This window comes from Rhinichthys klamathensis, unplaced genomic scaffold (genome assembly GCF_029890125.1).
Source record: "Rhinichthys klamathensis goyatoka isolate OS25496 unplaced genomic scaffold, OSU_Roscu_1.1 h1tg000391l_1, whole genome shotgun sequence".
NCBI classification, from domain to species: Eukaryota; Metazoa; Chordata; class Actinopteri; order Cypriniformes; family Leuciscidae; genus Rhinichthys; species Rhinichthys klamathensis.
In genome coordinates, this window is record NW_026606894.1 from 739947 (window position 1) to 751493 (window position 11547).

Here is an 11547-nt window from a genome sequence, read left to right on the forward strand (position 1 = left end):
ACCGTACAACTTAACATTGACTTTTAAACCTTTTGTTTCCGAGAAGAATTTTAAAATGTGACTTTCAATAAGCCAAAGATTTCTGGTTCATGACTCATATGAGAGACGGAACAGAGGCAAGGTCACTTCTACATTTGCTCTTGTTGCAGGCGCTCAGCTGGGGTGATGTAGTTTTATTAAAGAAAACAAACGCGGCAGACAGGCTCCTCCGGAGAGATCCGCGTCTACACGTGCATGTGATCGTCTCCATTCACTTCTCACTCAAAGCTTTCTTTCGGTTTCATGAAGACTATCTCCAATCAGTCGCCTAGATTTCCCTCTTATTTCAGTTACAAACACCTGTAAAACTTTATACTCAATAAATGTGAAAATTCACCATTAAAAAAATATGCACATAGACTTTGAGGGTGATTTTGGAGATTAAGGCTTTGATACTGTTCGATAACAAAAGAATGCTTCCTCTTTGGCATTTTTTAATCGAAACATACACACCATTAAGCATCCAAATGCATGCATTTCACAATTAACCATTCCGTCTCTGGCTAAGGGGATCTTGGGACACTCCATCAGCAGTTATTAATTTTCCCTATTGGGTTTTTTCGAACTTTGCTGACAGTCGTCATCAATTTGATCAGTGTCCCGCGGACAGTATCGGGGCGACCCACAGCAGCAGGCCGGTGGCATGATAAGTATGGCAGAGTTAAGGAATGCCTTCATGCTGCCAGATAAGGCCAGAGCTGCTATTATGACTGTTACACGTTACTTACACGCAGACATATCAGCCTCCACCATATAATTCATGATTGGCAGTCAGTCTTTCCCAAGATTACAGAGGGCTGTAAAAATAGGAAAATCTAATTCCACACTCACGCTCGTACATACGGGCCTGTCAAAAGGCGAAATTCCTTCATCTCTGTGAAATCGAGTGCTAAGCAATGGTCAGCGCACAAGTGCAGCTTCTTCTTACAATGAGGTTAAAATACTCGCAAAGGTGCCAATTTCCTTGAGCTATAAATTGGCCGTGTCTGCATGGCTCGCTTAAACCATGCAGAACCACAGGGTTACACTGGTTCGGTGTTGGAGATTTACACTGAGCCATATTAGAAATGCCATACCGTATATTAGAAATGATCTCTAGAAAAAGCTATTTTGAACATTTGCATGTGAGAAATTGAATAGCCACGATCATCATCGCTTGTCCCACAGAAGACGAGTCATGATGTCGGGATGTACAGACACATTAAAAGCACAGTGCTATTTTATACAGAGGCCATTCCTGTCTTTTGTTTAAGGAGGAAAAGGAAACCTGACAGGAAACCAGATTGTGTGGGACAGGAAACACCCATGGATTGAGACACCCTCCTCATTGTCGACTAAAGTGAACAGTTAAAAATCAATCAAGAGAGCTATCCGAGTCAAACTCCAAAGGACTAACACACACATTCATGATACAGAAGATGCAATTATAAAAATGAATAATTGATGACGACATTTCAAGATAATTACGAGTCACACATTATATTAGTTGTATTTTATACACTATGTACTTCATTTAAAGTCAAAAGTTTAGGTTTAGTGTTTTATATATATATATATATTGTTCATGCAATGATTTGACACTGAACACGAGTATGGCTGATGAAAATTCTGCTCTGCATCAGAGAAATATATTCTATTTTGAAGTATATTACAAGTATATTACAAGCATTTTTTAATGTTTAATGTTTAATGTATCTATATTACAAAGTATATTGCAAGTATATTACACGTATTTTTAATGTTTAATATAATGTTTAATGTATATATGAGGGTTGCTCATGCAATGATTTGACGCACCGAACACTGGAGTATGGCTGATAAAATTCAGCTCTACATCAGAGACATAAATTATATTTTAAAGTATATTACAAGAAAAAAATAAATATTTTAAATCAATAATATTTTACAATATTACTATTTTTCTGTATTCTTGATCTTGATGAGCATAAGAGACTTCTTTCAAAAACATTAAAAATAGTAATGTTTCCAGCTTTTGAACAGTGCAATATATATAACTTACATAAGATTAGTGTTCATCAGAATATATTAGTATATTATTTAAACTGAGTTATGATTTATTCAAATTAAACTTATTTCCAAAGATACATAGCTACAATAGTAAAGAATAGAAATGAATTATATGTTGGAATTGTTATAATACTAATACTTCTACTAATAATATGCTATATTAACAAGTAATGCCAACCATTATCATACAATAACTTCTTTTCTCAATGCTATACAACTTGCAACAATAATTTTATGCCCTTTGAACTATAAGGCTTCATTAAAATCATCATCCATGTGTCCTCAGTCACCCCACTGCAATCGAAACAGTCTATTTAACATGATACAATCTAAAACAAGCATAATGTGTACGGCCCCAAACATATACCACACCCAAAACCACTTATATGACCGCAAAAAAAGGAGTGTTTGAATGTGCAGCCCTCCCCTCCAGACAAGAGTCAACAATTAATCAGTGATCATTACCTTATTTGATGCTCGTAACATTTTAATTCAAATATTGATAGTTGTTTTTAATCAGAGATTGAATATGAGGATTACCTATTTAAATATATATATATATAAATATAAAACTCCATGCTAGATTACTCTAAATATCGAAATGCACAGATCAGCGGCGTGGACCACACATAACTTATTCTTCTAAATAGAGCGCAAGTTTTGTTGTTGTTGTTTTACTCTGTGGACTGTAGTCGTTGTGTACGCACAACCCATTCAAGAGCACACTATAGCAATTATTATCAGTTATCAGAAGAAGGGAAAGAACGTGGAGTGATATTTTACTGTGGGTGGGCTCGGCTTTTGAACTATATGAATGGTTGGAAAACCTCGGCACGGTGCCACTCCAATTGCGCAGCCACATCTCCAGCCTAAAGCTTTATGATTTATATAAACCACTGCACTGCATTCACACACAGACACACACACACACGCGCGCGCGCGCGCCACGATATACTGAAAACTCAAAGCAGCCTCGTCGAGCACCGGACGTTCGCTATTCTAATCTTTAAAACGAAACTTTTTCCTTTCTTGGCGAAACATCTTTACTCCATCACAAACAGCCCGTGCGTTTTCACGAGCGTCCAAGAGCGCGCGTCGAGTCCGTCTGAACGCTCGTATCCTCCGCTACAGTTTTCAACTTTCAACAAAGTTTCGACGAAAAGGAAAAGGAAACTTGGAGAGAGAGAGGGAGAGAGAGAGAGAGAGAGAGAGAGAGAGAGAGAAGAGGAAAAGCGCAACTCGGAGCGGCTGAAAAGTCCCAGACTACAAGCTCTCAAACTCTGTCCATCTCAGAAAGATCCCTCTCCTCCGCTCTTACCTTAATAGTTCCGTCCATTTTGCGCAATTTTCAGTGGAGCCCGACAATATTCCAAACATGACACGCGTCTGAATTAATTCCAGCCCCGATATGTGGCGGAGAGACAGAGACAGTTTCGCCGGATGGTTTTTTTCCTCTAAATTTGGGAAGTGAAGTCACTGCGCTTGAGAAGGAAGCCGTGCGTGCGTGCGTGTGTGTGTGTGTGTGTGTGTGTGTGTGTGTCACTGGCCCTGCCTTCATTACGGCACCCAAAGCAGGATATTTGTCCCGAGAAGATAAGACACCAAAACAATAGTGTTTCTTTCCTCTGTACATGTTTTTGCCTGGAAATATTTACAGAATGCATGCCAGCTCTTCACATTTGTTGCGCTTTTTCCAACATTAAAATAGACATAGATTTGTTAGAATCACTGTGTGTTAAACATAATAATTAATAATAAAACTCTAAAAAAGAAAAAAAAGACAAAGAATAAGTGGAGAGAAAAATATTATAATAAAATAATAACTTTATAAATCGTTTGAATGCAGATGGTTATTGTCATACAGGTTTGTTGAAATCGAATTCATAACGGGATGATATTATGATCGCTATTCCGCTATAAACGAAAACGCGAGTTGGATGTACCCATGTGAAGTGAAGAATGTGACGAGCCTGTCCGAACTTCTTTCGCTGCTAATATGGGTTTCCATTAATAAAAGCGAAGCCCGCAGCGTCGAGTCTGTCTGCTCCACACGTGTGCGCGCTTCTGAATGCACACGCATAGCATTTCTCCAGAAACACTGGCTGTATATGGATCATATAGAGAGGCTGATACCTCTCGAGTGCTTGCTGTTCAACAATTCTCCAAATCAATAGCACATGGCCTCACTTTTTTCTTTCTTTCATGTCTTCATGTGCAATGAGGGGAACAGTCTCTATTCTAGACAATATTTCTACAGTAAATATTTACTTTCGTTCTGGAAAAAGATTGAAATACACATTATTTATCACGATTTAAACCGATTTTGCAGTGTAGTGTCAATAATTCTATTTTGAATAAATATTACACTCTAAAAAAAATGCTGGGTTGTTTCAACCCATGTTTAGGTCAAATATAGACAAACCCCAAAGGTTGGGTTTACAATTTTAAATAAAATAAAATAAATAAATAAACCAACCGTTGGGTTTACCAGATTAAAACATTAAAACCAAAACCTTTGGGTTTAAAAATGTAAAAAGTTTAAACCAACCGTTGGGTTAAACAGTTTTAAAAAGTTTAAACTAACAGTCGGGTTTTAAAATGTTTAACTTTTTAAACCAACCGTTGGGTTTAAAAAATAAAATAAAAAGTTTAAACCAACAGTTGGGTTAAAAAAAAGTAAACCAACGGTTGGGGTTGTCCATATGTGACCCAAACATGTTAAAACAGCCCAGCGTTCTTTTTTTTTTTTTTGTATTTACCAATCTCTCTAAATGCGAGTGTATCTCCACCCCTACGATTTTTTTTTTTTAAAGGTGAGCTGCATTACCGAGCGCAAGACGCGCAGCCAGACCCCCGGATCCTGAGACCCCCTGACCGAGAGGGCCAAGCCTCGGGGAGCGAGACTGAGTCTGCGCCGGCTGACTTACGCTGTTTGCGACATGGGGGTCTGGGAGGGGGAGGGGGAGGCCCCCTCGAGAGCTCCACATCTGGATCCTGCTAGGGGTCAAGGCTTCTCCTGCCTGAGGCCTGCGCAGTAATTAACGGAGACACCTTGTTTAACCATTTCGAGTCCGTGCCTCTCTCGTGCACAAAACAACCCTGATTTTTCTTTTATTCAAATAAACGGTGTTGGCATATATTTATCAATTTCTGTGTTCTGCATTCCTAATTGAGTGGGGAATATAAGACAAGTAGAGGGATCTGACAAAGCAGAAGGAGAGGAATTGGGTTTTAGTCGGAACTAATCTTACATTAGGCTACTTATGGTTGAGTAATGCAGATGTGGATCATCATATCAGGTTTTGCGACATGTATGCGTGTTGCAGTGGAAGGGTGGGCATCATTTTCACAGAGCGTGGGACTTGATAGCTGAAACATATGTTTCCCTAGAGGGGCCGCTTAGACTCCACAATTCTTTTAATTAAAACACCATTATCTCTGAGCGCATGACGAGACTGAGATCTGGCGGAGAGGGGTCACTAATGACAGTATAATTATGTTTTATGGTCTCTATTTCGATTGTTATAAATGAGACGTCTCTTTACTCGAAGCTAAGATAAATAGTGAACACAGTCGTTTCATTCACAGTCCTTTCAAGCAAACATTTTGTCGATCTTTTGATGACGACAGTCTTATCTTCCTCTAGAAATCCACAATTTAGGTATCATCTTCTTGTCTAAACCATGTTTCTTTCCAGATACAGTGTGTTTTCAACTTTCAAGATGTAATGATAACAAGTCCAAAATAAATAATTTTTTTATTTATGGAGCAAACATATCTAAGAGGTGCATCATTAAACCTAAAAAAAGAAAGAAAACCAGTCTCTTTTCCCGCGTGGCACTTGCCCAGGTCATTATGAGTCCAGCGGTAACAAACATTTTGGAAGGCCAATAAACAAATGCATGTTGGTTTATGTAGTGAGCCACAGAACATCTGGCTCGACGCTGGAGCTTGACAGCCAGGCATTTCTCCCAACCACGACCTGTGGGAAGCCAGTGGCCCAACGCTACTGGAAAAACCCTGAAGTGCCTGAGTAAGACTAACCCAAAGTGAGGCCAGAGGCTTCCTCTGGTGGTAAATGGACTTTCGACCATACAATTACATAACTAAAGGTTGATCTACAAGTAGCCAATATACCTTATCTATCTATCTTACGATTTTAGACAAATATTCGAAACACATTACCGGTAATCGCATGGTGCTTCTCAGGTTGCGCGAGACCGTCACGAGCTGACACGCACATCGAAAAAATAGAGACTGCAGCACACAACACCAAACTGTCTGGCCTCCTGCTCCGGGCCATAATTAATTTGAGATTTATTTTTATTGGAAAGCTCCAGTCTCGCCCGGCCTTAACCAAACAAAAACCTTAACTCATGGCTTCGCCTGAATGAGGCTGAATATTTCTCTGAAACTTGCCTTTCTTGAGGCGTGCTGAGGTAAATCCATTTCCCGCTGAAATTCTGCCCGGCAGCAACAACATTCAAATATGATATCTGGCGGACTGTGATGACGCGTTTTAACGGTCATAAATCATAAATCCTGCAACGTTTTATATATGTTTTTTAAATGTATGTACCCTACATTTATAACACTACTTTGTATTATATTACCTTTGTGTCAAATGACAAAAAATCCCCCCCAGAAACTAGTGAATGCTGCTGTGAGGTTGCTCTTTTTGAAAGTTATGAAAAGTTTTTATTTTGCTATTTGAGCAAATGGGAACACTTTTTATGTAGTCTCTCATTCACCGCTATACAAGTTTACCCAACTATGACTTCCGCTTCTGAGAAACCCGGAAATGTGAAAAGGAAAGGGGTCACTTCTGGAACACATTTGTTAAATATTTCTAAATTTTGACCAAAACAAAAACTTAGTTTTGGTTTTGGGAGAAGACTGTCTTATAACACAGACACTTGTTTACTTGTTTAAAAATAAGAATACATGCAAAATGAAAAAAATAACAAACATAAAATAATAATAATAATAATAATCTTCTCAAAGACTCTTTCTATTGCTTCGTTTTATTGTTGTTTGTATGCAGCCCGACTCCAATGCCATGCAGTGTACTATTTATTATTCAGTCTGTGGAGAGAAAGCTGGATTTCAAAGAGAAGGTTTTCCCTCAACATTCCTGCGCTGCTAATGTCTCGAAACAAATCGAGGACTGTTCGTGGGACTGTGAAACGCAGCCCCTCTGTGGAGGAACACAAACTATAGCGTCTGCATGAAAAGCTCCCTTATGCAGGGGGGCAATAAGTCTCCATAACATAACAACTCGGCTCTGGAAAGTATGCTGATTGTAAAGATATAATGAATGACTTTAGCAGGCACAATACTTCATTTTCATGGCTCTGTCTGTATGCTGTGCACTAAGCCTTCTGATACATTAAAGTTATTGCTGTGGCACTTTGCCATAAATAACCATCAAAATATGCAAATTTCATCCTTTAAAAAATGAACAGTGATACTAATACCTTTCATAGAGAGGTATTTAACCATGTTTGCATCAGAAAGAGCGCAATTCAGTAGAAGTGGTATCCTCAATGTCAGTCTGAATGTGTTCAGTGGCTTCTACAGTGGACTCGAACCCATCAGAGATTCCTTAAACAGCTCGAGTTTGAATTCTAAATGGAAACTTCCCTGGTTGGTCGTTCATGCAAAAACAGATGTCTGCCATTTGCAATGTTTACATTCTTTAAAAGCATGTAGAGAGAGGAAAAAAGGGCACCATGTCAAATGCAATAATGTACAATATAAGTAACATTTGTGAAGGTCAAAGATGGCCTGTCCCTTCATTCAATGTTCAGATCAAGCTAGAGAGATGTGTAGTAAACAAACGAACCCAGTCGTCAAACTAAACATTCATTTTACGGCAAATATGACGAGAGGCGAATCTGCGTTTTTACAAACCATTTACGTCAGTCATCATCATCACCATGTAACTCGTAAGAGGAAAAAGGCAATTTAGAAGTTCCAGTCTGTTTCCTCCAACATTACCTGCTCGTAGTGACGATGTTGTCTTACCTTGACGTAAGACGAAGTGTCGGGGACGGTCTGAAACATTTTCATTGGACAGAGAGCCCGGAAATGTGTGATGTTCACTTCACGGCCCCTTCAAAAAACAAGTCCACATGTCATCTTAGGGGAAACTAGAGTCTACAAAAAATCTATAATAATAATAATAATTAGACAAAAAGCCATATTTGTTCCTTAATTCTGACTTAATTCTGATCCCCACCCCAAGAAAAGTGTCTTAACTTCTAAAAATTTACTTGATTCTAGTCTACTGAAATTCATTCATTATAGTCATTCATTAATTCCTATCTCACAAATCTGGACACAAATATTTCATTTATTGAATTTTTGACGAATTCTCCTCCACGAACAGCTAAGCCATTTCCTCTCAATATTGATTTGCGTCTCAGATTCTAAGAAATACATTTCTTCATCCACTACAGAGATGTTTTCATAGATAAAACTCATGTATCTGCATTTTCTGTATACCTGCATTGGATATTTATGGTCAAATCGTTTGCAACGCAGCAGTTATTGTGTATATTTGGGCACCTTGCTTTCCAGCCCGTAAAACCACATCCAGCCAATCTAAACAGAGAGGTCAGATCTGGTTCATGAGCTTATGAGAGGCAAGACCGGAGCACAGTGAAACAGAGCTGCATTTATTCCTTTAAGAATTGTAGCTTTTACCTTTCATCCCTCCAGAGGTTCAATTTTTATTTTTTTATTTTTTTATTAACCTCATACGCCTCTGTTTCATGAAGTATGGCTAAGGTGTCAGTGAAGCCATCATTAATAATAATAATAATAATAATAATAATGAATTAATTTTTGCATGTTATGATTATATAAACAATGTATCCGTTTAATGCTTTTTCTTTTCTTTCCCGTTCTTCTTTCGTTTTTGGATATGTTTCTATATGTGCTATATGAGATAAGTCAATTAGTGCAGTACAGGCCCAGCCCCTTCACTTCCAGAGCAGACACATATTGAAACACTTTTCGTTTTAATAAGTGTAGCTTACAGAGTCTGGGGTGAAAGGGCACCTCGGGGACGGTGTCTTTTGCCTTTCCCTCGGCGTGCAATTACAGAGCAGACTGGCACTAGAATTATTCAACATTCCTCAGCAGTTCAGCAACACAATCAAAATACCCGATGGCCATATCAGAACACAAGAGAAATAGGCAAACGCACACTTTTGACACATCAAATTGACACACATAAAGAGTATTTATCCTTCTTTAGAGGCTATACTTATTTAATGGTGATTTTGTTTGATGAATAGCATGGTGATGAGTTGCATCGGTAGCCTATAATAATAAATAGGCTACAACTTTTTTTTGGTTTGTCGAGTGTTTAGGTTTTATAGCAAAACAGAGGAAGGCCTTTCTTGATAACCAGGTCAGATTTCCCGAACCATCAGTGTAAAAAACAGTATTTTATATTCATTCATTGCGTAGTATAGGCTAATATCAGCTTTGTTTCAATCCACTAAACTTATTAAAGTCATTTCTGTATTTCTATTTTTCAGTGCGTCAACGCGGCTTTCTTCATCAATCGTAATTTAAAGTAATTTAAATGTACGACTGCAGGTTGTCATTTTGTGTTTACGAAAAAAAAAAATGCAAGCGAAAATTCACCTTGTGTTTTCAGTTCTAGTTGTAATTTCATATTGAACTTGACTACTGAAACAACATTTCTTTGAAATCAATTTGTGCATAAAGCATCATACGTGTTTACACACTTTACAGATCGAATAATGCAACAATAAACGAAATATGCAACACGCCAATTATGAAAATTAAAATGCATTCGTCAGTTGCCTGTCATCGCGATAAGGAACGAGATGTTGACATTTCGATACCTGAACATACTGACCGTAATGAATAAATCAGGAGTCTTATAATTCGCTCGATTTATATTCGCAGCGTCAGACCCCGGGCTCCTGCGGGCGAGGGCTGGGCTCGCCTCATAAACTTTCCCAAATGCATCCAATTTCTAAACGGTAAAAGAGCATAGAATTCCGCATCTGTGGCCAATTAAATGACTGGAGGCTCAACAGGACTGTTAAGTAACTGCATCGTCTCTCCTCCGAAGAGCGTCTAGTGTTGCATTTGAAGCGTGTGCGTGTTATCAATCAAATAGCTTTTCCCTCGACTGTCAACACATTGGGACAGAGCAAAGAAGCGACATAACAAAATGCACAAGGAATTCAAAATAAAAAGTAGCTCCACGTGCATGTGTTTTTATTCAAGACCATTGCAGAGCGACTGAACTACTAAAACAGAAAGAACACATGCTCAGCTTCTGAACCTCACACACCGTACACAAACTCACCTGTCTGGTCTTTGTCTCTCGGTAACTTTGAACTCGTTTCCAGTCTTAAATAATTAGTCCCGTCTATGAGAAAGTGATTGTCATGGATAAGTGTGAGTAATGCTGAGGAGGAGAGGAGGGATGTATGAATGGGGAAAGAGAGATGAGAGAGAGGCGGCTGGCTGACCAATGAGAACGCGCGAGCTCACCCCTGCACATCCACTGAACCGTGAAATAAGGGAAATCTGACTGAAATGAGCACAAGACCATAAAAGAGAAGGAGAGAGAGAGGGGGGAAATCGTGAAGCTTACTTGAGGACATCCGAATATCTTCTGCAGACACTATATTAACATTTAAAAACATTCAAAGTTTTCAAATGTCATTCATTCGATACATTTGCTGATTTTGTTACGGAGCCCCTAAAGGGACACGGTGAAAGAAAAAACATGAGATGGAGGGAAAAAAAAATTGTTAATAGAGTACTTTTTAGTTCCCTTGCAAATGTTTTGCTTTCCCCGAGAAACTTGAGCTCAAAAGTTTTTGCAAGGGAACGCAAAGTTTCACGGGGAACGCAAAACATTCGTGAAAGAACGCAATAGCATTGACTTATTATTTTTCCCCATCTCATATTTATTTCCCGCACCACAATGTTCCTTTAGGGGCTCAGTACTATTTCTTTCACACCATTTGAAAAACTAATAAATAAAAAAAATGTCTCTGTTTGTGCTTCGTGATATTTTTTACAAGAAAAAATCCATTTAAAATAATAAATAGCATTTATGTTTTGGCTAATGATTTAGTTTATTTAGTATATCATGTCCCATCCACGCGTCGCCCGTGAGCGTCTCTTTCCTGTTTGGTTGACCCTGTTCACTTCACTAACTCCATTTCCTCCACCAGAAAACTCCTTCAAAGAACCAGCGGCAGGTTTACAGTGGGCAGATCTGCTGATGCGTGACGTTTGGATATCAGCAGGGAACCAAACACTTAATATACACTCCTCGTTGATCTGACCTGAAGGCGGTTCTCACATCAGGCCTGACAGTTTTTAAGCTTGATGACACTTATCATCCTTACAAGGGTTAGATATCAGCATATATAGGCTACTGGGTATTTTACAAATTAACAACACTTAATATGTAGC

General features: G+C 38.6%; 1 protein-coding gene across 5 annotated transcripts in view; it reads right to left on the reverse strand.

Annotated features, from left to right (window-relative positions):
• Positions 1-10538, reverse strand: part of fli1 (Fli-1 proto-oncogene, ETS transcription factor) — a 32252-nt gene extending 21714 nt beyond the window's left edge. The window contains exons 1-2 of one of the 5 annotated variants that reach the window (XM_056234250.1): positions 10424-10538; positions 8068-8182 (exon numbers count right to left, since the gene is read on the reverse strand). In XM_056234250.1, coding sequence (XP_056090225.1) covers positions 8068-8139 — 72 coding nt within the window. In that variant the 5' untranslated portion in view covers positions 8140-8182; positions 10424-10538. Of the gene's footprint in view, positions 1-3385; positions 3598-4010; positions 4125-8067; positions 8183-10423 lie in introns of those variants that run through there. The other 4 variants (XM_056234247.1, XM_056234246.1, XM_056234249.1 and 1 more) reach the window with 4 other exon arrangements.
• Between the last annotated feature and the right edge of the window lie 1009 nt (positions 10539-11547).